Source organism: Cottoperca gobio, chromosome 3 (assembly GCF_900634415.1).
Source record: "Cottoperca gobio chromosome 3, fCotGob3.1, whole genome shotgun sequence".
NCBI lineage: Eukaryota > Metazoa > Chordata > Actinopteri > Perciformes > Bovichtidae > Cottoperca > Cottoperca gobio.
In genome coordinates this window covers 14,392,285-14,420,146 of record NC_041357.1, presented here as the reverse complement: position 1 = coordinate 14,420,146, position 27,862 = coordinate 14,392,285, and the positions used below count along the sequence as shown (strand labels likewise).

The 27,862-nt window shown below is 43.0% G+C and overlaps 1 protein-coding gene across 14 annotated transcripts in view; it reads right to left on the bottom strand.

The window, feature by feature from the left end:
• The window catches only part of baz2ba (bromodomain adjacent to zinc finger domain, 2Ba), a 65,441-nt gene that overhangs the window by 17,846 nt on the left and 19,733 nt on the right, over window positions 1–27,862 (bottom strand). For 6 of the 14 annotated variants that reach the window (XM_029457363.1, XM_029457317.1, XM_029457416.1 and 3 more), the window contains exons 3-13: window positions 12,039–12,215; window positions 7,979–8,170; window positions 7,016–7,177; window positions 6,216–6,412; window positions 5,901–6,113; window positions 5,198–5,779; window positions 2,599–3,370; window positions 1,986–2,255; window positions 1,171–1,231; window positions 918–1,026; window positions 18–119 (exon numbers count right to left, since the gene is read on the bottom strand). In XM_029457363.1, coding sequence (XP_029313223.1) covers window positions 18–119; window positions 918–1,026; window positions 1,171–1,231; window positions 1,986–2,255; window positions 2,599–3,370; window positions 5,198–5,779; window positions 5,901–6,113; window positions 6,216–6,412; window positions 7,016–7,177; window positions 7,979–8,170; window positions 12,039–12,213 — 2,835 coding nt within the window. In that variant the 5' untranslated portion in view covers window positions 12,214–12,215. Of the gene's footprint in view, window positions 1–17; window positions 120–917; window positions 1,027–1,170; window positions 1,232–1,985; window positions 2,256–2,598; window positions 3,371–5,197; window positions 5,780–5,900; window positions 6,114–6,215; window positions 6,413–7,015; window positions 7,178–7,978; window positions 8,171–12,038; window positions 12,216–27,862 lie in introns of those variants that run through there. The other 8 variants (XM_029457353.1, XM_029457371.1, XM_029457397.1 and 5 more) reach the window with 4 other exon arrangements.

The window sequence follows — 27,862 nt, the reverse complement described above, 5'->3', positions numbered from 1 at the left end:
AGATGAAAGGCAGTCACCTGGGGTCCTTCTCTGGCTTCATAGAAGTCACCAACCCTTATCTTTGCACTGAAGCTAAAATTATCGCGCGTGATGCCACTTATTCCATTTCTGGATAGATACTACAAAAGAGAAAATAATAATGGCGTTGGTTTAGGCAGAAAAAAACTTGTGAAATTAGCGACATTGAAAAGCAACTGGGGAAGCACTAGATTGGAGGGAGTCTAAGGTTACAGTGTGCATCTGTGCAGTGCTACTAATCATTATAAAAGCCAAGGGGACAAAAAAAGAGCAAAAGCTCTCAGGAGAGAAAAACGGTTCTGACCTTGGGGTGCACAATTCAAGCCCTTTCCTATTTATCTGGCCATGCTAGGCTTTTTACTGCCTACTGACGGATTAGCAGTGAGTGAATGTGAGTACACAGTTTTCTCTTTGCGCTACTACACTCAACGGCAGTTCTGTCAATTAGCTTAGTTGAGCTTTTCATGAAGCAAACAAAGAAGATTACTATAATATACCATACAAATGGGGCCAAAGCTGTGCATCCCAAAACTAACCATTAATCTTTTTTTTTTTGGGGGGGGGGGGGGAAGGGAAAAAGTGGCAGAAGAAGTGAATCTAAGAATATCATCTCACACTATTAGGGTCACAAAAAAGCAGGGTGGGGGTGGAGTGTAGCTGGAGCGATAGCATAGATAATATACAACAAATCCTGATACTCAAGCATTTGTTTGAGCGATGTGGATGAGCAGCGTTGCAAGTATTAGCAAACATATCTTTCCATGATAAATCATAAACCACTCGCAGTGATTCCCGCTTTAATCCCTGTTACAAACTCAACTGCTCATCTGTATGCCTCAAAACATTTGCTCTTGTACCATGGATGTAGACTACACTGCAGCGCTGTGAGGCCGAGGTACCTTCATCACATCTGGGTACTGTCTTAGTTTCTTGCCACACGGAGCGTAGTAGGCCACCTCGCCCTGTGGCCGCCCAGCCACCGATTTGATTCTTGTTTCTCTCCGCCACCTGGGTTTTTAAGAATAAGAAAGAAAATAGCACGGTTGTTCAGAAAAACAGCGTGCTATACATTTGTAAACCAAAAACAGGTTTGAGCACTTTGAAGTGATCCGCTTCACAAGAGCTTTCCTTCTCTCAACCTCTTGTACGCACCCCAACTCCAGAGGTATCATCAACTCCTTCTCATCCATCACCCTCTTCCTCTTTCCTAAGCCTGTGGAGAGACAGAGTTCAGCCATCAATTTGACAGCACAACCTACGACTGGAAACCTCACACACATACAGTAGCAGGTGTCTGAGCCCCTCGCCAGTAATCATACCTGGCAGGTAACCAAGAACATACACATGTATGCGCACTGGCCTTTCAGAACAGCATTTACCAGAAAAGTTAAATATACACACAATTCTCTAGGCTGCCATTTTGGAATCATGCCAAGCCCTATATATACACATGAACACCGGAATATATTAACATCACATGGTTTTGTCTGATAAACAGTGTCTTTTTAAGAAAAGTACAAGATAAAACATAATTACTTACACTAGAGGAAAGACTGCAGTAACTACGTGGAGTATTCCTAGCAAGCTACACATGACAACCAACGGCCTTCTTCCTGCCTCCCTAAAACTCACAATCCCTTTTCACAGTCATCTGAGGATGATAAGTTGTTCTTTTACTTTAGAGCAGAGGCTGTGTTGCAGCATATGCCTATGAATTTGAACATCTGCTGTTCACTATAAGGTAGAGAACGTTGCATCAAAGGTCACATTTAACCAAATGACCCACATTTTATTTGTCATTTTACATAACTTCTTTAATCTCTCGTGTCATTATCTTCTGAAACACATCACAATCAAAACTCCATTTTCAATACTTTTATTTTATAATATGAGACCCTATAAATAAAACAAAACGTACTTTACCCTAATTTTTGCACTTTCTGCGTAGAGATTTTCAAAAACATTACCTAATGGAGAGGCTAGGCTGTAGGAGGAAGAGCCTGGAGAGCTGTGATAGGCCAAGGCACTGGAGCTGGTGACAATGGTGGGAGACTTGATGACCTGGAGGTTGAGAGGGGAGCAGCTGGTGGCGGTGTGATTGGTTGAGGTGTTCAGTAGTTCTGGGCCTTTGGTTAGCCTGCGGGGAGTCATCTCCTTCTTAGATGATCCAGACGGCAGCAGCTTTAACTCCTTCACTTTCTTCCCAGAGACGTCGCTGTCTGAGTTGCTGTCAGACTCTGAAATGGGAGGACACAAAGCGGGTAAGGGTCGATTCTGTTATTTTTCAGGCATTGAGAAGATTGCGTAGCTCCTGCCTCTCAGTTGTGAGGAGTTGCTGCTTATCTTTGTCTTATGTGATAGTAAATTAAATATTTTAACTGTTAGTTGAACATATCAAGCAATTCAATGTCATCGCCTTGGACTTTGGGAAATTGTGATTGCCATTTTTCACAATCTTGACCTTTTTGAGAAATCGGTAGAAAATAAGATGATTTGTTAGTCGCAGCACTGATATCATTATTGTATTACTTTATTAAATTGTAAATGTTACTTTTACTTCTGAACATAGAAGGTACAAACCTGACAGACTATCATCTGAGTCCTCTTCATCCTCTTCCTCCTCCTCCTCCTCCTCAAGGTCGTCATCCTCGTCATCATCATCATCATCATCATCTCCCGAGTCGTCAGATTCCTTGTTAGCAGGGAGACCAGCTGTGGGGTTACATGTCCCAGGGATCCCCATTCCAGGAATTCCGACTCCGGGGATACTAACTCCAGGAATCCCGATCCCGGGCTCTCCCCCGCGAAACAAATCTACCAGAGACTGTACCAGATGGTTCTGAGAGAAGCCCTTCCAGGCAGCTAAAGGGTCTGCTTGTCCCTGTCCCAGTCCCAGCCCTGGTGTCTGTCCCTTACCCTTGGGGGTCTTGCTCTTTCTGGATCCATGGCCTGTGGCATGGGGTGAGGTAGTGGAGGGCTGTGACGGAGGCCCAGCATGGGCATTTCCTTGGGTCCTGCTCGCCCCTGTGCTCAGATTGACAGGCATCGACCCAGCATCGGAGTCGCACTGAGGGGACTTGCCTTGAGAGGCAGAGTCTTTGCGAGGTTTGGTGATGAGAGCCAAAGGTGCGTCCTGAGTGATGCTTTGGATGACTCCATTGGGGTGGTGGGGTTCAGGAAGCCCCAGCAGGGCACTCGAGAGGAAGAGGTTGGAGTGATTGTTCTGGGGTGGAGGAGGCGGAGCGAGTGGCAATGGCGATGAAGACAGAGATGTCCTCTTGGGAGACTTGTTTGGCCCCTGCTGCTGCTTCTTACGCTCAGCTGGGAACGTCTGCCCTTGGGACATGAGAGTCTGGGAATAGAGGAGGAGGAAGAGAGAGGGAGAGAACAAGGAGAGGCAGGGAGTCAGAGGGAGGGAGGGAGGGAGGTAGAGGGAAATGTAGAAAGGGAGGAACAAAGAAAGTTAGGAAAAAAATTAGAAAAGAAATGGGACAAAGTGGAGTTGATCTAGCTGTCAGTTTGCATCGCTGTTGATTGTTTGAGCAGGTGACAAAACTACAATGCTGAACACTGGTACAGTTAGCTGTGTCTAAGCCCCTTTCTGGGAAACAAAAAGAACATAAAAGCAATAACCAAAGGCATTGTACTCAGCCAAGTTCACAAAAAAAGAGACTCTGAGTATCTCTCTAAAATTGTAATTACTTGTCTGCACATTTGAAAAACTCTATCATCATTATCATCATGCAGCTGGGCATGTTTGCCTTTTTTACAATGATGACAAGTGTGGTTCAATCTGTGTTTAAGGAAAGGACTTTAACGTTGCACTTTCAACTGGATGTGATATGAAGTGAAACAAATCAATTTCACAGACCATGAAATACAGTAACAGTGCTGAAACCACAGGGGGAATTTAGCTCGTTGTAAACTTCTCTATACTGGTAAAACAGGAAAGGGGAAATGATTTTCAGAATAAGCTGATCTTAAAAGGTTTAGCTTATTGATTACAATGCTACCATTCATATTTCATCAGAAGAAAGGGAATTTGTGAAGAACAAGCAAAGAAAAATGTCCTTACCATTTCATCTGAACCGATAAAAAACATAAATAATACAGTAGCATATGTGCAGACACAAAGTGGACTTCAGAATGGTAATGAAACCAAAATCATTAACCATTTTATCAACAGGCTTTGCAGCAACAGAACAAACCGTGTGTGTAAGCACTATAAATCAGTCAAAAGCTTTTAAAACTTAGAAAACACACCATGACAAAACAAAGATCGTAGAGCTTAATGAGCTGACAGAAAGTTAGATATTGAGACAACATATTTGGCCTGTAACAGCGTTAAGGTAAACTAACTGCTGAGACACTTACATGCACAGAAGTTAAATGTTTTAAAGTGCTTGAGCCACAAAAATGGCTAAAACAAATCATCAAATAAACCAGTACAGTGCACTTGAAGTTAAAAACTCAACACATTTGTGAAGACACCACACGTAAGGGACTAAGCGTTTACTACAAGGCTGGAGAATTTCAGTGACCAGTGGTTGCCTGTTTTGAACATTCATCGTGTCTATTACACATTAGTGATTACCCATCTGTACAACTACAGTTATTAACTACAGTATACAATGACACAGCACTCACTTATTCACAGGAAGTCAAGACTGTCGCACCAAATGTATAAATAGAAACATCTAAATATCTTAGATGTCTAGTCTAGTTTACTCAAACAAGCACTGCCTCCTAAATGAACTGATACAAAACAAAGATTGTCTCTGATGTCCAACTACAGTTGTTAAGAGTTTGCTCAAGGCATGTTATACTTTTAAAGAGGCCCTTTGGAACATGTTTCCCTTTGATACAAAATCCCAGCCTCTTGTGAATGAGAAACTGCAAATAGTCAATGTTATGATTATATTTTTTAATTGAGTGTGCAGCTTCACCAGCAGCACTTCTGTGGCTGTCTGCTGGCTGCTTGGATCTTGCGTTGAATACATGTGGTAAATAACCAGCCGTTTCTGTGCTGGTTATGCTGTGGTAATGATGCCCCAGTGGATAAATTCATTCCTGTCAATTTGTTTGGAACAACTTTGTCCACTATATGTAAAGTCATGTGTCATTTGAGAGGATATGTAAAACATTGCATCATTCAACTGCTTTCATCAGGTTGGCTTACCTGTTTAAGCCTAAACTCGTTGATCTGCGCAAGGGAAGCTTCCAGCTGTTTCCTTTTGTTGGATTTCGCAGAGCCAGGAGCAGAGCGTCGAGGAGGCTTCAGCGAAGACTTCCGGGAGCCTGTTACGCATGAGGTCGAACCAAAAGATTTTCGGGAGGTAGATAGGGGGAGAGTCGAGCGGGGTGGAGAGGGGACAGAGAGAGGCTTAGGGGAGGAGCAGAGGGAGAGGGGCAGGTGCTGGGGGGAGGAGGAGGGCAGCAGTTTGGGACGTTTAGGAGAGGCAGTGCTGGAGAGTGACTTTGGAGATGTGGTGAGGGCTATGGGGGACGAAGACGGTGAAGACTCCCTACGGGGCTGAGAGAGGAGAGCCAAGGGCTTTGAGTTGGCAGCTAAGCCAGTGGACTGGATCACACTGAGGTGTTGCTGTGGCCCCTCTGTCCGGGACCTGGAGCTGTGCAGGGCCAGCGGCGAGGTTTGGGACAAGGCAGGAGGAGAGGCAGAGCAGGGTAAGGACTCACGGTTTGGGGGATTGGAGGAGACTAATCTGTCAGTCTTTGCAGTTCCAGTGCTTGGTATTAAAACCTGGGGAGGAAATTAAAGTAAAGAACTGTTAAAAGGAAGAATAGCCTAATGGTATGATCATTTAGTTTCATTCATTCAATGTTAAGTTATTATTGAACACAATTCTACTATTCTTCTTTACCTTTGTTTTCTTCTTTGTCCTCCTCTCAGAGTCTGATAATTCACTCTGTTTGTCCTCTTCTTCGTCATCCTCGTCATCATCATCGTCATCCTCGTCATCCTCTGCTAGGTCTTCCAGATCACTGCTGAGGGACCCGTCACTTGAGCTGTCTGAGGATGTGCCCGACTCACTGTTGCTTGCCCCACAAGTGTCTGCCGGTTTCTTCCGCGGCTTCTGAGTTGAGAGTAAAAAAATGCAAGAATCAGCTTCACTGTATACCGCACAACTTGTCCATTCCATGTGTCACTTCTTCTTAAACTATATGTCAGTACTGACCTTCTCTTTAGTTTTGTGGATCGGCTTTCCCACAAACTCTGCTGGATTGCTCTGAGGGCTGCTACGGTGACTTTTAGAAAGGTCTGGATTTTTGGTTGGCTTGGTTGATGCCTGAACAGAAGCCGGATTCGCAGAAAAGCTCCCTGAATGCGTCGTTGGAGGACAGACCCCGCTGCCATTCACTGCCCCATTCCCCCCTAGAAACACAAACCAGATCTACCATATTACTAATCAGCTCCGTCTTGTCTGAGAACTTTGCTACACATGATAATGAAATATCTGGAACTAACTGCGGAATGGAATAAGGCTAATAAAAATATTGATTTATACATGTATCTCATCAAACATGCTGGCTGCGCGAGGGCACAAGCCCAACATGACTGGTTTACATAATAAAAGATAAATTAAAAGATACTGTGAAATTAAAAGAGTGCAAGAAACAGAGATTACGAGAGGGAACACGGGGGAAAGAGGGGGAGAGAGAGGTTGACAGAATCACTAAGTGAGGACTGAAAGTCATTAAATCTGTCTTGAAAAGAAGAAATCTCATCATAGGACAAAGCGGATTTAGGTTGTAGAAGAAGAAGACACACAGATAGAGATGGAGGGAGAGGAGAGACAGAAAATGCCATTACCACTTAGAAAAGTAATCAATTAATTCACATACTTCAACACTCACATACACATATTACGAATGATCTAGTGTCACCTGCTATTCTCCTGTTATTATTCTATTTCTACCACATTTCTGTGTACGCAATGCAACTGTGAGGATCAATGTCTTCTGAGTAGTGCTGTACCTTTAGCTGGAGCATGACTATTCTTGCTGGGCATCCTGATCTGAACAGGACTGACGATGTGGCTGGGCTGAATGTGAGGGGTGAAGAATGGAGGGAAGCTGATGAAAGAGGGGAGAAAGGCAGCAGCTCCCCGTCCATGCGCTTCAGCAGCTCGCCACCACTCTGTTGGAGAGGAGAGGAGAGGAGAGGAGAGGAGAATAGAGAGGAGATAAGAGGAGATAGAGGAGAGGAGAGGAGAGGAGAGGAGAGGAGAGGAGAGAGGAGAGAAGATGAGAGGAGAGGAGATGAGAGGAGAGGAGATGAGAGGAGCGGAGGGGAGAGGAGAGGAGAGAAGAGGAGAATAGAATAGAGAGGAGAGAAGAGGAGAATAGAATAGAGAGGAGAGAAGATGAGATGAGATGAGATGAGAGGAGAGGAGAGGGGAGGAGAGGAGAGGAGAATAGAGAGGAGAGGAGAATAGAGAGGAGAGGAGATGAGAGGAGCGGAGAGGAGAGGAGAGGAGAGGAAAAGAGAGGAGAGGAGATGAGAGGAGAGGAGATTAGAGGAGCGGAAGGAGAGGAGAGGAGAGGAGAGGAGAGGAGAGGAGAGGAGAGGAGAGGAGAGGAGAGGAGAGGAGATAGAGGAGAGGAGAGGAGGGGAGAGGAGAGGAGAGGAGAGGAGAGGAGAGGAGGGGAGAGGAGAGGAGAGGAGAGGAGAGGAGTGGAGAGGAGAGGAGGGGAGAGGAGAGGAGAGGAGAGGAGAGGAGCGGAGCGGAGAGGAGAGGAGGAGGAGAGGAGAGGAGGGGAGGGAGGGGAGAGGAGAGGAGAGGAGAGGAGAGGAGAGGAGAGGAGCGGAGCGGAGCGGAGCGGAGCGGAGGGAGAGAGGAGGGAGAGGAGAGGAGAGGAGGGGAGGGGAGAGGAGAGTATTAAGATGCATTCCAATTTAGTCAATTGCTGCCCAAAATGTCAAAAGTCCCTGTCTTACCAGAGAGTGCTCCTAGCTGGGGGTGGGCAGCCAGAGCAGCTGACATGCCCAGGGAACCCAGGCCTCCAAACTCAGGCCTGCCTGCTCCGGCAGTGTAGAGGGCACCGAAGGCTGGGTGGCTGACCAGAGGGAAGGCACTTGACAATGTGGAGCCAATGAAGGGCTGCTCTCCTGCTGATCCAAACAGACGGCCTGAGATAGACGCACACCAAGCAGGATGTGTTCAAATGTTTTCAAATTTAACGCATAACAAATACTTGTGTATAACAACAAACAGGAATGTAAACAACAAGTGGAGATATGTTCTCAACTTTTTGACTGAATCCATTTTAATAAAGTACACAATCTCTTCTGTTTCGCAAAACAATGTCCTGTAATAAGACATTTTTCTGTTTGTAGAATGTTTGACATTTCATTTCCATCAAATCTTCGAAATAAATTAAAGACCTGCTTCTTTGACAGTCAATAGGATGCTGATTTGTTTACACTGAGAGTGTTTGAGTAATATTGTTAAAATCTCACATTTCCGTGTTAGTATTCAATGGCATTCTGTTGGTTCAAGCTACCGTTTCCTTTCCTGATACTGACTAAACAGTCCTATATCACAGGATTAAAAGATGAATTCCATACAGGAGGCGCGTTTTGCTTTGAACTCTAGTTTCTAAAAATACTCACTTCTGACTTCATTTTAGTATTTTGTACATATTTTTTAAAAAAAATCTTCCATTAAGTGCAACTTTGACATTAGTGTACAGCTGCTATGACAGTTGTTTATTGCACCTTTAGCTCAACTCATTGCCCTACTGTTAGTTTTGTGTATGTTTATTTGTGTAGACCGAGAACATTGTTCTTAAATTACCTTGCTGAGCTCTTTTCATGTAAGGACTGACAGGGTGTGAAAACTAGATTTAAACAGCTTTTTAAAGCGTTGCTTCTTATCCGCCTGACTATAGAAGAAATTAAATACAGAGCGACCGTCTTCTATTTGTGTAAGAATTAACTTCAGATTTAGCTTTCACCGAGTGCACACTGCACCTCATTTTAAAGGGCAGCTGTAGTGTTTCTGAGCATGATGGACTGACGTCTGCTTCATCGACAGCATGATGCTTAAGTTTATACAATACAACATTCACATTTGAATTACAGAGGTATTTCGTCATAATCCAATTTCAGCACAAAGCTATTTGTGTATCAATATTTCTTCAGTTAAGACTGTGTCAGAATATGATGTGCTATGGCATAGACGGGATATTGTCGGTGAGAAAAAGAAGTGTATGTATAAGGTGTAAAAAGCTAACCTCTTTCTATCCTTTTGGCATTCAATTTCAGCACAGAAGAATACTTCATCAACATCATCATCGTCTAGCGTTTTCCTGAGCACAATCATTTCTGGCAGGGGCGACTGCCACGTATTACCTCCTCCCAGAGTCAGATGCAATTTGGTGTGAGCATATTTCATGCAAATTCAATTTCTATTCCAGAAAAGGAGAGCAAGCCTGCTTGATGCCTCTGCGTAAGCCAGGTAATACACATGCAAAGAAAAGTGATGACTGAAGAAAAGGAAAGTGTTGTGCACAGTGTAGATGAAAATGTCAAACTACTATACACAAGCACACACCACAGAAATGTAAAACAGAGTGACACCGGAGCCCGGTGTTTTCTGAAATAATGCAGTCTGGGATCTAATTATCCAGGAGGGAGACTTTACAGAGTACGGCCAGTTATGTATGCTCCGAGGCAGGCCGTTAATGAACATGATTCTGCAGATGCATCTCAGAGACGATTTTTAAGTGAGAATCAAACTGTTTGTGGTTATGTGTTGTGAAACAAAGCCGGACCAGCAGTGTGACGTCTCAGAGTATAGCCCTTTGTGTTGGCTCCAAGGCCCCTCGCTACCACAAGACAGCAAAATCTGCCTTTTGAATGTCATTAGAATATGCTGAATATGTAGAGCCCGCCTTGCCACCGTCAGCTAGCGGATACGAAGATAAACGACTGCAATGCAACCCCCAGAAAGGCCAGCCACAGCATTCACGTATGCCTGGGGTGCTCACCTCTCCCCCACGCATCCCTTTCCTTTCTAGGCATCTGCAAATGCCTTTTCAATATTAATGCAGGCTTCCAGAAGGCGAATAATTAAATCTAAAAAGTTGAAGTGAGAAAGAAGCACGGGAAAGACATACCTAGGATTACCTACTCTCTCTTCCTCACTCTGTGTCTGTCTCTCTCGCTCCCTCGCCCTCTTTCTCATTCTGTTTCAATCCTTCCTCCACTCTGACAAACTGCACCGCCTGCTTTTTTCATGTTTGGATGCTGCCGAAGGGGGATTAATTTGTTGTTTGTTGCAGTCAATCAAATTTCCACAGACAGATTTAAGTTAATTGCATCCGTGAGTTGATCCCAGAAGAAGAGAGTGCTACAAGCGCCGATCAGTGATATCCTCATCAATGACACGCGGGCGCGCACACCACGCACACACGTACACACGTACACATACACGGACTCTGTGCTCATTTATATGTTCTTCAGTTTTTCTTAGTTTCTTTCTCAGTTATTGCCACAATTGAAGAGAACCTTGAATCAATGCCTTCGCAGCCTATGATGAAACTATATCTCTGCAATACGAAATTATTGATGTTACCTGCTTGCACAATGCACTTGACATATTCTTGTTGTTCTGGTTGAGAATGTGTTTCCTTTTAATTATGATACTTGGATCTGGGAAAGCTAAGTCGATGACTTTAACTCTTTCAGCTTACTTGTGTATATGTGTATTATATGTGTGTATACATTTATGTTTGCGTTACAGTCCGCGCAATGAACAAGGTATGAAATGGAAAAGAATTGGCTTGCTTAATATCCAAAAAGCGCAGCAGAAGTTCAGAGATAACAGCCTGCCTCTCAGCATTTCATTTGACGCTGAGTCCAAAATCGCTTATCAAGAAAATCTGAGCACACGTAATGGCACAGAGGGATAAGAGGGATGTATAATGCATAAGGAGGAGATGCTCCTAATGGCTTCTTCTTTGGGGCAACACTGAGGAGATGGAGGATAAAACAAGGGGCTTTATTTTTCTCTCTCCTTCTTGCTCTTCTCCTAACAGACAGAAAACACAACAATCATAGAGAATATGCTATTCCCTGCTCAGCGCAATCTTGGTTTATGTGTGTGTATGTCTCTGTGTGTCTCTGTGTGTGTGTGTGTGTGTTTGTGTGTGTGTGTGTGTGTGTGTATGTGTGTGTGTGTGTGTGTGTGTGTGCGTGTGTGTGTGTAGTAAAAAACAGCAAGACATTAAGAAATGAGGAGAAAGAGAGTATGAGCAAATGATTCACTCACTCTCACAAGGGATATTTCAAAAGCACACAGAGATACAAACATACACACAAATATACACACTCCTCTTTGCCTAATGGCTTTGACCAATACATAGAAAAGAGGCTGGATGCTGGACAGGGCTGACTAGACACTGAGTGGCTGACAAATGTTAAATCATGCAGGCAGAAGGTCTCTCTCTCTCACTTTCTCTCTCTCTTTCACTCTCTCACACACACGCGCACTCGCACACACACACACGCACGCACGCACACGCACACACACACACACACACACACACACACACACACACACACACAGTGTCGTGCTGAGCCTGACTCTGAGGCAGCTGGAGCCAGAGAGCTGAAGGTTGTCAGGAGACATGGCGAAGCATGTGTGTGTTTCTCACACAAAAGAGCCCTCTAATTGTTTGGGATTCATTAATGCAGCAGCTTTTCAATTGCAACCCAAGCTGTCAGGGAAAACAATCCTTGTAGCTGGGAGAGAGGTGTATTCACACAGGCTGCAAAAATAACTGTATAATTAATACGGGAGGAAACTCATTTTCATGGTAAAGAAATGAAGAGGGTTCTGAACGCTATCGAGTCATGAAGGTGACCATATTTGGCATTTTTTTATGGTTACATAGAAACTGTTTGCAAAGTGCGCTGGTGTTTTTGTTGCTTCTGTACACGTGGTTTTTTTCAGAGACGGAAGATCGACAGAGGTAGAAAAAGTGCTTCTTACCAGAGGTGCCGAGGGTGGATCCCAGTGTTGAGGGGCTCGGGGCCAGGCTGCTCTTAGAGTGGGGAGCAGGGGATGATGAAGAGGAAGAAGAGGAGGAGGAAGAGGCCGCAGGGGAGGAGGTGCGAGCAGCAGACAGGGTGGGCGCAGGGGAGGCCAGCCGCTCTCCAGACTCCATATCTGTCAAACACAATCCAATCAGCGGGGTTACAATAGCAAAGCACACCCACCCGAACACACACGCTTAAACACATACACACGAATGCATATTGTCACACCTACACAACATGTTCGAGCAAGCGCACGCACACATGCACACACGCACACAGGCACACACGCACACACGCACACATCTCCTGACACTTTTCCTTTCACATCTCACTTCCCCTGAACAATATTTCTATTTAGCCATGCTCACTGGCTCCCAGCCTCCATTGATTCTATATGGGGTAGGAAGGAGGATGACGTCTTTAAAAACTGGACAACAAAGCAAGTTTTACATTTTGACGCAAGAAAAATACCAGTGCTGAGAATGAGTTCTGCGACAAGACACGAGTCACTTTTACCCAGAACCCAGAGGTTGAAGTGGGATGTTTGGAAAGACCGAAATAGAAAATTGATACATTTTTCACTTTTCTCTCAGACACACAAACAAACTCACATGCTCATCTTTATTTGATAACCAGGATCCCTTTATATCTCCTTGATGAAAAATAATGATATTTAAATGTAAGAGCTCTTTGAGACAACATTGCTCCCTGAGTCCTTTCAGTTTCATCTAGAACTAAAAGGAGAGGCTTTTAGGTGATGGATGCATTAACCAACACCGTAGCTTTCCATTATCAGTCTCATAAAGTCGCCATGCCAGCCACTATCAACCGACCAACAACATAAACCCTCACAAGAAACATTTGGCCATTATGCATCCAAATATTTTACTTACATTACTCAACCTTAATCCCCTCTCGCTTACAACCGAACACAATGTGTGTGTGCCCACACAGCCGCTAACTTGTGCAGCCAAATAAATACAAAAGAGTTTCAAAACACATTTGTACACGCACACGCGTGAACGCAGACTTATACATTTCAACCCCCGCTGCAGACAGACACACACAAAATCACCTCCCCTGTCTATCACATCAACCTGCCTCTTTTTCTCTCTTCTCCTTTTCCATATCCCTCTGCCTGACACTAATCCAGGACTGAAAATCCCCTTCAAAAGCACAGTTTGCAGATTGTGTTTTACAGGCAGGCTTTGTTATTGTGTCATTACACATAAACAGTCTCTGCCTCCATCTCTCTTTCCTTCCCTCTCTCCTGCCACCCTCCCTCCCTCTCTCCTCTGCAGTGGGAGCAGAGCCACTGATTAAATCTCTGAGACAAAAGCTGCTATCCTCTGAATATCAAGTATCAGCCTTTCGCCAGGAGCAACACTGACAAGAGAGAGGGAGAGTGGGAGAGGGAGAGAGGGAGAGGGAGAGAGGGAGAGCGAGAGGCGCGGATGACAAGAAAACCTGCTGCAGTCCACGGGGAGGAGGCTGGTGTGCCATCGGACTTGGGCAGCCATGACTGCCATTGCTGCAGTGAAAAGATGCTGGTTGTGTAATGATGAGCAAGGTCAAAGGTGCTTCAAATGGCCTCTCATGCGAGGTGACAGGATGTGGGTTAAAGAGCCAAATTATCCGTCTGAACGGCAAATAAATGAACGTTACATATTCGCTACAAGAATTAATTTCTGGCTGAGTGAAGATGAAGTGTTTTTTATTATTCTTAAACAAAAACCGTTACCTCTCCACATTTCGCTGCATGAATGCCTGTCACACTCTGTGCTCCTTCACTTCGACTGTCACCCTTTAAATGTCAGGTTAGGGTGAAGGAGAAAAAAACGTGGAAAAAAAGGGTTTCTTTCACAAGACAAAACAAGAGGGGTTTTTCTGTGGTTGATCCTGAGAAAAAAATGGAAGTATCATTATAAGTGTGATGAAAATGGAGAGGAGCGGTGGACCTTCATAATTATCATAATGCACATGAAAACAAAAGGCTCGTGTCTCAGAGGACGAGCGAGCTTATGTGGTGTCAGCTGGTAAGTGAAGCGCATCATTTCCTACATTTTCACAGGGAAGGAAAAAGATAGAAAGATTGAGGAGAAAATGGATAAGCAAGACAATATACTCTGGTTTTGTTGGGGGGGGGGGGGGAATGGAAGAAAGGAAAAGAGTGAAGAAGATGAAGGACAGGCTGTAAACCATTCCTGTCGTTTCTCAATATCTGCACTTAATGTCTCGCCTTGTCAAAACGTGATGATGTGAACAGAATTGATTTCCCCCCTAACAAACAACAAAAAAGCAATCCCTCCTTTGCAGAGGTGTATAGCAGAGCTACCCTCCCCCTCATCTCCTCTCATCTCTCACAATCTCTCAAAGGGCCTCTTTCTGGGATGAGAGATTGAGAGAGAAACGACAGCAGGGGGAAAAATGACTGCAAGGCAAGTCCATCTTCCTCCGACAACTACAAACTGATCACTTAGTGCAATTAAATCTAATAACAATAATAAGATTGAGCCCAGCAATGTAACACCAAATGCACAGCCACAACAATGATGGCAACAATAATGGAGCGCCAAGGTATTTAAGGATCCAATCCTGACTTAATTATGAGAAATTAAAATGGATTTAGCATCAGAATTAGCTTGATTTTATAGGTAATTAACGGCACACCACAGTGGCGATATAAGGCGAGCGTTATAATCTCCGTGAGCGGCTAAATCAATTTGACTTGAACAACACCGACCAATCAAAACGGAGCGGTGCAACCAGAAACAGCAGGTCTCGCAGATGCAAGGAGAGGCAGAATTTATGCTAATGTGTGAACTATGATTTATAAGATGTGTGCAGCGCCAGATTCAGAGTCACGTCCACAAATACACCACAGCACCCAGCTGTCAACGCATGCAGCTAATAGTGGCTGGATGCAACGGCCCTTCAAGAGATAGTGTAGCTATAAACAGCTCTGCGGTTTTATGATCACATGTGGCCTTCATATAGGAGCCTTCACATGTCAGTATCATCTGAAAGGAGGGCAGAATTGTATAAAGGAGAGATGGAGTGCGTGCATTTGGAGATGGCCTGTGCTGCTTGGTATGTGGCCTTACATCATGCATATGTTTTGTGTGTCTGTGTTGTGTGTTTGTGTTGGTGCTTGATTTCGCACGCAGCGGTTTTACAAAAGACTGCCAATACATGTGCCTATAGAAGTGTGTGTGTGTGTGTGTGTGTGCATATGTGTCAGAGCCTCAAAGTAGTCAACCCCCTGTGTGTCTCACTCCTGCCCCGTCCCTCCTCGCCCCTTCAACACACACACACACACACACACACACACACACACACACACGCACACACAGTAACAGATGGCTGATACTAACTGAGATAATCCGCCAACAGAGTCATCAGCATGGATCAGTGGTAATCAGAGTGTGGACACAATGTCTCTTCTCCAGCCGTAATGGAAGGAGTGCCTGGCGCAAGTGAAGGGAAATGCATTATTCCCCATGATGCCCTGACCCCATTCAAAGACACACGGTGGCTCCCAGCTCTCTTTCTTTTTTCTCCTTACCGCAGCCTACAAAGACTATCATCGCTGCTTCCGCAACATTCACTCTATCCTTTGGATCTCTTACTCCCCGCCTTTTATTGTGATCCGTAACTGTGTCAAACACAGACCTCCATTTAGCTGAGTCCTGCTCCGAGCAGCTAACAAGACAAATGTCAACATCGCAAGTGTGTCATGATGAAGGTTGGTGGTGAAGAAGAGGATCAGAATGCGTAATCCACCATTAGCACTTCTTGTTTAGCGTACAGGAGTCATTGTTTTTTTACTTTGCACCAAAAAAACATATGAACTTGTTTTTATATTAACACTTCCAGTAAATAAAGAGCTTTTCTAGAACTGATAACATGTGTCTTGTATACAAAGCTCCTCTGGTTAACAGGTGACTGTTAGTCAGTTGTCATGAATGGCTCATTACTTAATGGCACTGCACACGCACGCATGGAAATGCACTTTATGCTGCAGTTGTGTTTGTGAAAGTGAGAGTATTGACACTGACTCTTATATTTTATTTCTGACCTTGCATAGCTGTTGCTTGTTTGAACTTCGCATCTCTCTTTGTGTTTGCATATGCTTGTGTGTGTGTGTGTGTGTGTGTGTGTGTGTGTGTGTGTGTGTGTGTTTTTGTAGACACGGCATGTGCATATGGATGTGGATGTTTGTACTTTGCATGCTCGTTGGCAATGAACACTAACTGAGCAAGATCATCTTGCTTACAGCGGAGTGCACGCACAAGCTAGCTTGACCCCTTTTTCCCTCCCTTCCTCCCTCCCCTCCCTGCACTCACACACCGTCAGCCAGGAAATGACATAACAGGCGTCTTGGCAAAAATTAAGTGACAACCTTTGTCCAGAGTCAAACATCTACTGAGAGAACATTTAAAGAGACAGTATGAACTGTGTGATATCATGTTACACAACTGGTTGTAGAATCTGAAAGGTCATAACAAAATCTATGTGATTTATTCTCGGGCTGTTGATCATGTGGTCCTCAAAATGTAAAGAAAATAGTGAAAAATGTGTTAAAGGTGATGTCATCAAACTGCTCAAACAGTCCAAAACCTGAATATATTCATTTTGTTATTAAATAAAACAAAGAAACTGAGGCTGGAACCAGGGAATGTTTAAATGACTTTATTAATCGGCTAAACACTCCAACTCTGTTTTATTCAAGGTGTTATATCACTGTAGCACTTCCTGACACTTAAAAAAAAAAGAAAAGGCATTAGTGGAGTATATTTTAATTCAGGAAATCAAAAATCTATACGGAATCAACGAGATATTTGCAGAACAGCGTAAGTGTCTCATAAACTGACAGTGGATTGAGCCAAGGCCTGAAAGGAGTACAAAGAGACAGCATGCCCCAGTGTGGCCTGTCTAGGTGACAACAACTAGAGTGACTCAGACCCCTCCCTCAGCTCTGCTCCTGCCCAGTGACAGATGGCAGAGCAGGGCATGTAGGGGATGGGCACCATCTCTCACCCCGCCTCAGCTAGCCTTGGCAGTGGTGCTGGCCACAGGTCTTATTACAGCCACACCACTGCCTGCCTGTCTGCCTGCCTCCATGTAACACTGGAGCTTACCACGTTAGAGCCGCTTACTGCCTGCCAGGGCAAAAAGGTAATGTTATGGTCCTGTGTGTCGCAAATGGTAGAGCGTGGCGTTGGCATTGAAGAGTTTCAAGCTTTGGTATGCACTGGGCCCCGTCGTAAAACACACACATGCGTATCCATGTAAGAGGCTTTCGATAAAATATAAAACCAAATGGCACCCCACACGCATTATGTATATTTTTGAAATGACAAGAAATCAGCTCTTGCCAAATGGCTTTATTTGCCTTTTCAAGCATACTGTAGATGCCAAAGGCTGGAATCAACACCCCTACTCACCATCCGTCTCTGCTGGGTTCCCAGTGACAATAATGTGATTTTGGGACATGGTGATGACTCGGTGGAGAGGAATAGGATAGGCTTGTCACTTGTGTTTGATGTCAAACCTATGTGTGACAGAATAGTGTTACTCAGCTCAACCAGACATAGCACTACTCCCATTTCCTGGCCATAAATAGAAGAGAATGAGCCGGTAGTGAGTGTGTGTCTGTGTGCAATGTGGTTGTGAAAGAGTATCTGTGTGAATGTGCTGTGTGCGCACAAACACACCCATATGCGCCCTTCTAAGTTTCATAAAGTAAGCTCAATAAGAAAATTCCCATCTCTTATGCTCATTCGCATCTGCATCCAGCCAGAGCTAATTACTCTCCCCATGGTAACCTAGCAGGGTCTTCACATCAAAAAGCCAGAAGTGTATATCAGGCAATCATCCCTGATGAATCTGCCCTTCTCCCTCTGCTAGCCACTCACACTCGTCTGCCAGTCTCACTGCTCATTACAGTTTTTCTGCAGACTGAACCAGATCTGCTCGCCACTGGCTGCATGTGTCTACAAGAGTCCATAATGACTTCGGAGCATTTCTGAAGCACTATACAATAACACCATCTTGATGCCTCAGAGAATAACGCATGCATTCGTGAACACGCACGCACACATGCACATACACTCATTGAAAGCATTAGATGCATGGTGAGTAGTAAGCCAATGCCTGTTAAGGTTAATTACCATTTAGATTACAGACTGTTGTATTTTTACATTTGCTCACGTCCAATTTTCACAACAGAGTTTAATTGTATGAAACTCAATGCAAAGAGCCAAACTGATGATTTGCAATGAATTTACCCCGAGGCCTTAAACATTGAACTTAGATACTAGGTGCACAACTTGCTTCACAAAATACATCCCACATATTAAATACAGTCCCAAGACATTTTGCAGATGTTAGAAAAACGTTTCAGTACTAAATCAACTGAAAATGCATTTGTAATTATGTCTTATTACTTTCAGTGACATTATCCAGGCTGCACTACAATGCTGTCATTTCTGTAACACTACCTGTAAATCTAGTACTTTTGTGTTTTGAGTCTAAAGACGAATAATTTGCAGGAAGAAGGATGCAACAGGCAGAAAACTGATGCTTCAAATCAATAATCACTTGATGTGTTTTAGCTGTAAACATTTTGATTTGGACATCAAAAATCTCAATAGACACATGTATATATCAATCTCCCTCAGACTAAGTTACTGTAACCAAAACCAAAGAAAATGCTCTAAAAATCTAATCAAAACATATTTATTACATTATATGGTCAAATGTTTTGCTTGATTAAAAACTTGATTACTGCATTTTTGTTGTAATGACTTGATAATTATCATCCGATTCCTGAAATGACTACAATTTAACAGAAACTAAAGTACTAGAGAGTTAAATAAATATTATAAATGATGTAAGATCTTATTTATTTATAGAGTGTGATTCATATCAGGTATCAAATTACACAAAAGTTCTGATACAAACCATGGATTACAATTGTTGAGTGTGATTTCCTGTTTAAATCTAAATAAGATATCCTACAATCAGCAAGCTGCACATATTTAAATAAATGCAGGAAATACAAAAATACATAAAATGGAAAAAACAGGAAATAGCTTCAGTTATCAGGGAGTATCAAGGAAAGTGGGAGAGACAGAGAGAGAGAGAGACGGGGGAGAGAGAGAGAGAGAGAGAGAGAGAGAGAGAGAGAGAGAGAGAGAGAGAGAAAGACGGGGGAGGGAGGGAGAGAGGAGAGAGAGAGGAGAGGAGAGGAGGAGAGAAGAGAGGGAGAGAGAGAGAGAGAGAAAGACGGGGGAGGAGAGAGAGAGAGAGAAAGACGGGGGAGAGAGAATGAGCACAGCACTCCAGATATGCATAATGCAAATGACATGCATGTCAAATGGCAAAACAAACTGACAGTGACAGAACAATGGAATAGCCAGAGAGCGGCGAGCCTTGTTTGAGCAATCGTTGGAGCCTCTTCTGTCCATTTCCATGGGAAGAAACCATTTAGAGTCTGCTCTGTTCAACTGAAACTTTACTTGCAGGAGATAACTGATATCACTGTGCAAATGTGACAGAATTCAGATAAGTGGTGTGATGGCAATAATAGCTTATTCATGACTATCAGTTACAAGAGCCTGGTTTGATACTGTTCCTGACGCACTGAATGTGATGAGAACAGAATACGTAGTACATGTACAGTCACACACCCTAATTTTTACTGCTCCCCTCAGCCACACAAAGCGTTATTCCTTCTTCACAAGCCAAACTGCCAAACTGTCCAGAACAAAGATATCCGTGAAATGTTTACAGATTTGACCTCTGCAATGCAGCATATTTTGTGATAATGCAATTTAATTCATTATGGCCGCCTTACAGGATACAGTGAAACTATAAGAAACTCTCTTGGGGTGAAACCTGGTACCTACATGTGCTTACTTATGTATGACAAAATTAACCAAAAACAGCATAAGATGATTCGCTGATTAAAATAACTTGTATCCGCATCTATTTAGATAATTAATAAAAAAAAAAAAAAAGCAATACTTAAGTGAATTGAATATCTGAGTTTTGAACTGTCAGATAAAAACAAGTAGTTTCAAGATGTCACCTTGGGCTTATAGACATTTTATAGATTCAATGATTAATCCATTAATCAGGAAAATAACTGTCAGGTTAATCAATAATGAAAGGCCCTATTAACAACCATAACATTTGAAAAGGCCTTGATTAATTACCAGCAAATCATTGTAAGGCAACTCCCGAACACAATCTTGCTTTCTTTTTTTGCTTTACCCGAGCTCACAGCAAAGCCTTAAATAAAGAAACACATGTAGTTTAGGTGAAGTTATTTTGCTTGTTCCAGTGGTGCTCAACACAACATGCAGAATTATGATTGATACTGTCAGTTGGGGTTTTTTGTGTTCCCTGGTTCCTGCAACTTGCTGTACAGTTGTTCGTTTATCTGGTAACAATGCCAAAGGATTCTAATTTCTCTGGCTTGATGCTGTGTTTATTATCTCTTCTGCTAACCCCCCACCTTCACACCTTTCTCCCTCCCAGTCTCTCCACTCTACTTTGCTTTTTACCCTTTCCTGCTTTTTTTTTTTTTAAACCAACATTAATAACCGCCTGCATGTAATGACTTAATTAAAGAACCCTGGCTTTGTGTTCAACACAAGAAGACAAATGCTAAATGGCAAAGAAAGGCAAACATGCACTTAACGTGAGGAAGCAAACAGAAAACATGTTAGGTGTTTACAGTGGCACGCAATCCACAGTGTCCCAATATTGAAATCAGATGAAGGTCTTAAAAGCTATTGAGTAGTTTTAGAGCAACAATCTGGCAACATAAGCTCTGATGAGAGAAAAGATCCACTAGCATTAAACTCAATATGTCAATCACTTGTATTCCTCTGTTCAAACGGGTGCTTCACTTAATGTTAAACATGTGAAAATGACTGGCTGGAAGAGAATAGTGTTGTATTGACAGAGAGGGAGGCAAAGCAGCAGGCAGTCAGCCACACTGTTCTGCTCCACTGCAACATGGGAGGGAGGCCAGCGTGGACACACACACACACACACACACACACAACACACACACACACACACACAGATGTAAAAACATACACAGGCAAGCACACACTTGCACAAATGCACACACACTGATGCTCTCTGTTCTTCTCCCTCTCTCTCCCTCTCTCTCTCTCTCTCTCTCTCTCTCTCTCTCTCTCTCTCTCTCTCTCTCTCTCTCTCTCTCTCTCTCTCTCTCTCTCTCTTTCTCACACACACACACACACACACTCACTCACACAGTTGCAGCAGGTGAGGTGCCAGCACATCATAGCGTTGCCATTTTTCAGTGTCTTGCTCAGGGAGAAGCGCTCTGACATTTTATGAAGCACTCTGCAGAAATCAGCAGCTTGTAATGGCGGCTGGACTGTCACTCCTTTTCACTCTTCACGCTCCGTCTATCTCCCTTCCTCACACTGCTTTTAAGATATTATCTCCCTTGATTAGCATAATCTAATCAATTTTACAAAATTGGCTTTTAATTACAAAGAACAATCTCTTCTTCTTACTCTCCGTTTTCAAATCTTTAAATGTTTTTAGTATTTTCTTTAATAAAGGCAAACTGGGGCAAGAAGTTAAACACCAGTAAAAGGTTACTCAATGCTACCCATCACTATCAAGTGAGATAAATGACTAATATTGATGGTTGAAGGGTATGAATGGCAGAAGAATCTGGATCAAATACAATACAGTGGGGTTCATTGTTAAATTGAAGGTTTTTGTGAAAGAATATTTTCTAGTCGTTTTGACATTATGAATCAGCCAGCTAGTAAATGCCCCACTTTTATGTGAGATGGTAAAACAATACGTTTAGAAAGCAGTAGTTCTCACATCTTTATTTGACCCTTGGAATTATAGCTGATGGTATTACAGTAATGCATGTGCTTACTGGAAAGGCCTTATGATCAGAAACCCAGCTGTTAAATATGTCCTTTGCATAAAAACCGGGCTCTGTAACCACGATTAACTCTCTGGCATGTTGTTGTGCCTGAAAAGCTTTCTGTTGAGCAATGATTAACAGCTAGTGACTCTAACCGCTGCTAGCACATTAACACGATGTTTAGATTAGACAGCCCCTCATTGAAGCCATTACCTGCCGTAGCTAAGCTCACACTCGTCTTCGGAAGCTGGACAGCCGGCAGCCTGTGGCCGGACAATTTACAACGATGACAAAGCTTGGCAAACATGCTCTAAACTTTTCCCAAAGTTTCACTCAGGGCCAGTTCATTTTAGAGTAACTCAGAATAGTATGCCCACAGGACTAAAATGTGATTCAACTTGAAATATGTGGGAAGTGTCAAGGCCAAATCTCTCAGTGTAGGCTACGCTATAAACCTTAAACTAAGCCGATTTCATTAATGTGACATTAGCATTTGTAATGAGAAAAGTGGAAAGAACCCTTGGGACATCTTTGTGCTGTTACAAAAACTGCACATACACATGCCCACGCACACACACGCGCAAACATAAACAGACACAAACACATAAGCCGCAATATCACTCATTTACATCCATATTACACAAGAATTGCACGATGCAGCCAAAGCACAGAAGAGAGAAAATGTACTTGCTCAGGTTTTCTAATGAAATATCACAGCTTAGTCTCTGTAAACTAACTGTGGCAGTTAGTCAATCTGTTCAACCTTTTCTGATGAACTGAGCTGATAATTCCAGACAAATAACGCCTGGCATTCACTCCCACTACTCTACCGCTCCCGACAGAAAGTAGGGGAGGAAGACCATGTCAAGGGCAAAATCTTCAACCATATCATCACTTATACTGTACTATTTTAAACTTGCCGGTACACGTCTGTGGTACTCCCCGATTCGGGAGATTGTGCGATGTGTGACGCCACTTCTTGTCTCTTCTTCGACAAAACATTTGCAAACATTAAACTGACTTATGACACTCCAAGGCAGTCCGAGCAAGCATCTACATGTGCATGTGTTGGGTAAGTGACTACGGTTTTCATTGAGTCAATATTGAGCTGCACATTTCCAAACCAGAAGCCCTGTGTGATTAGTTTTCCTGTTGTTTGTGTGAGTCCCTGAAGTCAGGATTTACTGGCCTAAATAGGCTGATAAAGCTTAGATTTTAACTAACAGTTAAATAACACCCAATAATGGTATTCAAGGAAGAATGTGTTACGTTTATGTCTCTTTATAGGTAACCATCACGATGTGTTAAGATAATAATTACATACAATTACAGCCTATTTTCTGATGTCTTCCAATACCATTTATTGTGTGATTTCAATATAACAGTAGCTATCTTAACTGTCATGAATGTTCCCATGGATCAAAAGTATTGCAGAGTGGAATTAGTATTGACATATTGTCATATTTGAACACATGCAATATAAAACATAGAGTAGTGGCGGGGAAAAAACATGGCCGCTATGACACATGTTAGAGACAGGAGTATTAATAGGAGTATTGTCAAAAAAGACTGTGATGAGAACATAAAAAGTGATCTAACACCACTAAACAAGGATCAGCAGCAAGGAGTCGCTTCATTCATTTATAAAAACATGTATAAAAAAATCGAGCTGCTTGAACGCCTTTGGGTTTGGTTTGAATCCAAAATATTTTCTCTCCTAGACTCATAATTTCGATCAAATTATATACACACTCAAATACACATTAAAAATGATAAATAAACAATAATAAGTCATTACTTTTTAAATACTGACAAACCAAAGCAAACTTATGCTGACCAAAAAGGTCAAGCCTCAGCTTATTACCACCTACCCTTGTTACATTCATTACGTTTGCACAATTGTAATTAAATGTGTGTTGGACTACAAATGCAATATATTTTCCTCCCCAAAGCCTGTAATTGTGTTAATAAATATGGTTGCTGAAAGATTAGTGTTTTCATGTTTCTATGGCAGTGAAAGAAATGTGTTGCAATTGTTACACAACTTGCAAAATCCTCACAGCTGGCAAGCAAGCAACTAGAGCAAAGCTACTTTCAATTGTTTCCCAAACTTTAGGTAATAAATTAAAGCAACCTGCCATTTCAGCATGCATCAGGAACGATAATCAGGCCACTATTAATCAGTTTAACGATGAGCTCCACTGATCCATGCACTTGTTAAACTGTTTGTTTAAGTAGCTTTTTGTACTTTGATAGTGCCGGAACACTAGGTATGGACGTGTGTCCGTAAAGAGTCTCCGACGTGACAAATGACATCAAGTCAAGGAAATTGAAAATTCAGTAAACTAAAGATTAAGACCAGAACTGTACAACATGATGGTCACCACAGTTTGCCTGGAGGCATGCATAATGTTACTTTCACTCGGTTTGTTCTTTCTTTCTCTGTTTCTTGCTGCTCTGTTATTGTGACATCTGAAAAAGAAGCTCCCAAAAGATTCGGTGAATGATGTTCGCAAAGTGAAAATGTCATTGTCCAATCCTTGCGTTCTTGTTTCTGTGCCGCTGTCTACTTTCTCATCGTTGTCAAATGACAAAATCAGGTCAAGATATATCTGGCAACACAAACAGAATATTACATCTGCTTGGATTTTTTTTTTGGAAAAGGTGATACAAAATATGATACTTTTGCCCTAACATGCAGAATAAAAAGAAAGGAGTGTTATAATGGGAAACAGCTTGACTCTAGCAAAGTATCACCTTTCTGCTGCTCTATCCAGGACACTTTTTCCCTCCCCCTAGGGGCAAATGTAGAAGGCCCTTTTAAAAGTCCAGCTGTGCCTTTAAAAGAGTTTTGTCACACCAGCAATGGGGTGCTTTGAAATGCTGTGCTGAATATCCACAAAATAGAGCTCATTTTTTCCCTGTGACATTGCCCTATTTCCTGTGTCACCACACTTCCTCTGTGTGATTTCATATAAAAAGTCAAAATATTTGAGCCTCCATTGTTGACTGTGTCGAGCCCAGCCATGACATTACTGCACTGAAATCACACTCTCACAGGTGGATACACACGTGACCATAAATACACACACGCCGACACACACACACACACACACACACACAGTGTTAGACTGTCACCGTTTTGTGATACCATCTTTTCATGTGAAAAGATGGCCATTGGCCCATCCTCTGGATCCCAACACTTCCTTACAGTTGAACCAATCACAAAGCCACATTTTGTTACCTGATATTATTTAAGGTGGAGCTAAGGAGGGAAAGGAATAATAGCTTTGACTCTACGTGAATTATGCTTGTGTTTGGTGTGTGTATCTGCGCCTATGTCACGGCGAACAGATTCCTTGTGTGGTGAGGCTGAAACCAAAGCTGGCCGGGCCTGTTGTTGATAGCCGTGTCTCACCCACTCACTGCCCCAGAGGGAGTCAGGACCAAGACCACTGCTCAGGGTCTGTCTGTTCACACACATGAAACACAGGCTTGGATTACACAGGGCTCAGATATGACTCATCCCAAGGAGGGGGTGGAGTAAGGCCCTCTCTGTTGTTTTGCACAAATGCACACACACACGAGTACAGACACACACACTGCCCGCAATCATAGCTACATCACAGGCTTAGAGAGAAGACCTTGTGGTTCCACACACCTGCCAAATACAGATGTTAAGAATAAATCAGAGAGACGCTCCGAGTGAAGAGAAACTCCACTAACTCACTACACAGTAGACTAACTGGAGAGCAAACAGCTGCACATGACAACACACACAAGTGACGGCAGTAACAATAGCATGCATGCGCCTGACATGTATACAGAGGGAGAGGCTACATCGTGGAGGGAGAGGGAATGTTTTCCCGTTTCCGTCTCACAGGCTCCACACTCCACTGTGTTTTTGAGCTCTGTTCTGTTGCTGTGTATCCAGCTCCCATCCTCTGGAGCTGAGGGGTTTTTAAGTGCAATTGTTCTGGAAGAAGCCAAAATCCTCCAACGACAGACAAACAAGTCACAACAAGGCTGAAAGCAGTGTGGGCGGTTTGGAGAGGAAGCTCTTTTTTTCCGCTGCTGACTAGGTGAATTTCATGATGTCTTCATTTAAATATAGCACCACTGGGTTATGAAGAATCAATACACTCACAAAGCATGCCCTTTAAGTAGATGAGTTGCACAATAATATCGTTAAAAAAAAGAAGCTATTTTAGGGGACTGTGACCTCTAAAAGCATAATTCAAAACCCACCACAACATCATCCTACATCCTGTCAGTCAGTGTGGCACACTTCCTGGTTCCAGAAACCATATGTCAAAAAGAAGAAGAATAAAACTCAGATGCACCACATAAGAGTGTAGTGTTTGTCTATGGCAGCCATGTCTGTGGGCATCTTTTGTCACTTGTGTTTTTTTTAGACTTTGTCGTCTAAAAGGCTGGGAGAGGCAAAGTGGTATGTGTGAGCGTTGTGTTTGCATGCTATGCGTGTGTGCATGTGTGTGTGCATGTGTGTGTGCATGTTTGTGTGCGTGTGTGTGTGTGTGTCATAAACAGACATCCTTCACGCTTTGTGACCCAGAAACAGGATAAAACAGAGAGTTAACCAGCAGCGCACTGACATTATCTCTTCTTTGCTGTCCTGGAATGCGAGCCTGCTGTGAAACTCTGAATATGTGACGTTCTGTCACACCACATAATGTTTCCATGTGTGTGCATGTGTACCAACTCAGGAAAGAAGGAGTGAGTGTGGGTGTTTTGCTTTGTCTTTCCGCATTAAAAGGCACAAGGCCGAGTGTGAATGTCTAGGTCTTAACACTTAATAAATCTTCAAATACTAGAGACCATGAGGCTCACAAGGACTATTATGTTGTTGACGCAGTCCAAATCCAAACAATGAATTTAAAAAAGCAGCAAACAAATAGCTTTGAAATTCAAATCAAACATGACCAATGTGTTAAGAAAGAACATCAGTGGATTTCTTTTTCTTTTTTTATCTTTGACTCAAGAAAGTTTTCTCCCTTCCGTGCTTACAATCACCAGGCCAAATAAAGCCCAACTCTGGCCCTTGTGATGCCGATGAGTTTAACATCCGTGACTCAAGAGGTCAGGCAGCCTATCCAGGCCGAGCATTAGGGGTTAAGGGGATGAAACCAAGTGTGAAATGTGAGAAGACAAGCCAACATGGTTTCTCAGGCAACAAATAGAAAGACGACAAACATATCTCTGTGACTGCGAGGAACGTGAGGTATGTTAGGAAGAAAGACTGTCACATCATCCATGATTCATATGAGAGCAAGATGGAAAAGGAATTAGAGTGGCTTTCTGAATTGGCTGAGTTTAGACATGTTAATCAGTAATAGCCTGTTGTGCTTCAGACGGGAGGAGTGTGAGCGTATTGGTGTGTGAGTGTGTGTGTTTCTGGCAAGTCCAACACCACTTGGACTTGAGCTGGTTGAGGCAAGAGAAAGCTCCAGTCCAAAAGATAATCCATCTGGACTGTTTCCTTACAAAACATATGGAAAAATGCAGAAGCTTTTTCTTTTCTTTTCCGCCCACAATCTCTATTAATATCTCGCACAGAACATTTGCTCATGTCCCACTAAGGACTGGAATTCCTGCTGAAACAGAGTCATCTTGAAGGATTAGAAAGAGACGGTCAGGCATTTTCACGCACCCGCCATATGTATTCTGTGTGAGCAAGGATGAGCAGATAGTCCCATAAACACATACACTAATGGGTATGCACTCAACATATTATTCTCTCTCTGTCTCTGTCTCTCTCTCTCTCTCTCTCTCTCTCTCTCTCTCTCTCTCTCTCTCTCTCTCTCTCTCTCTCTCTCTCT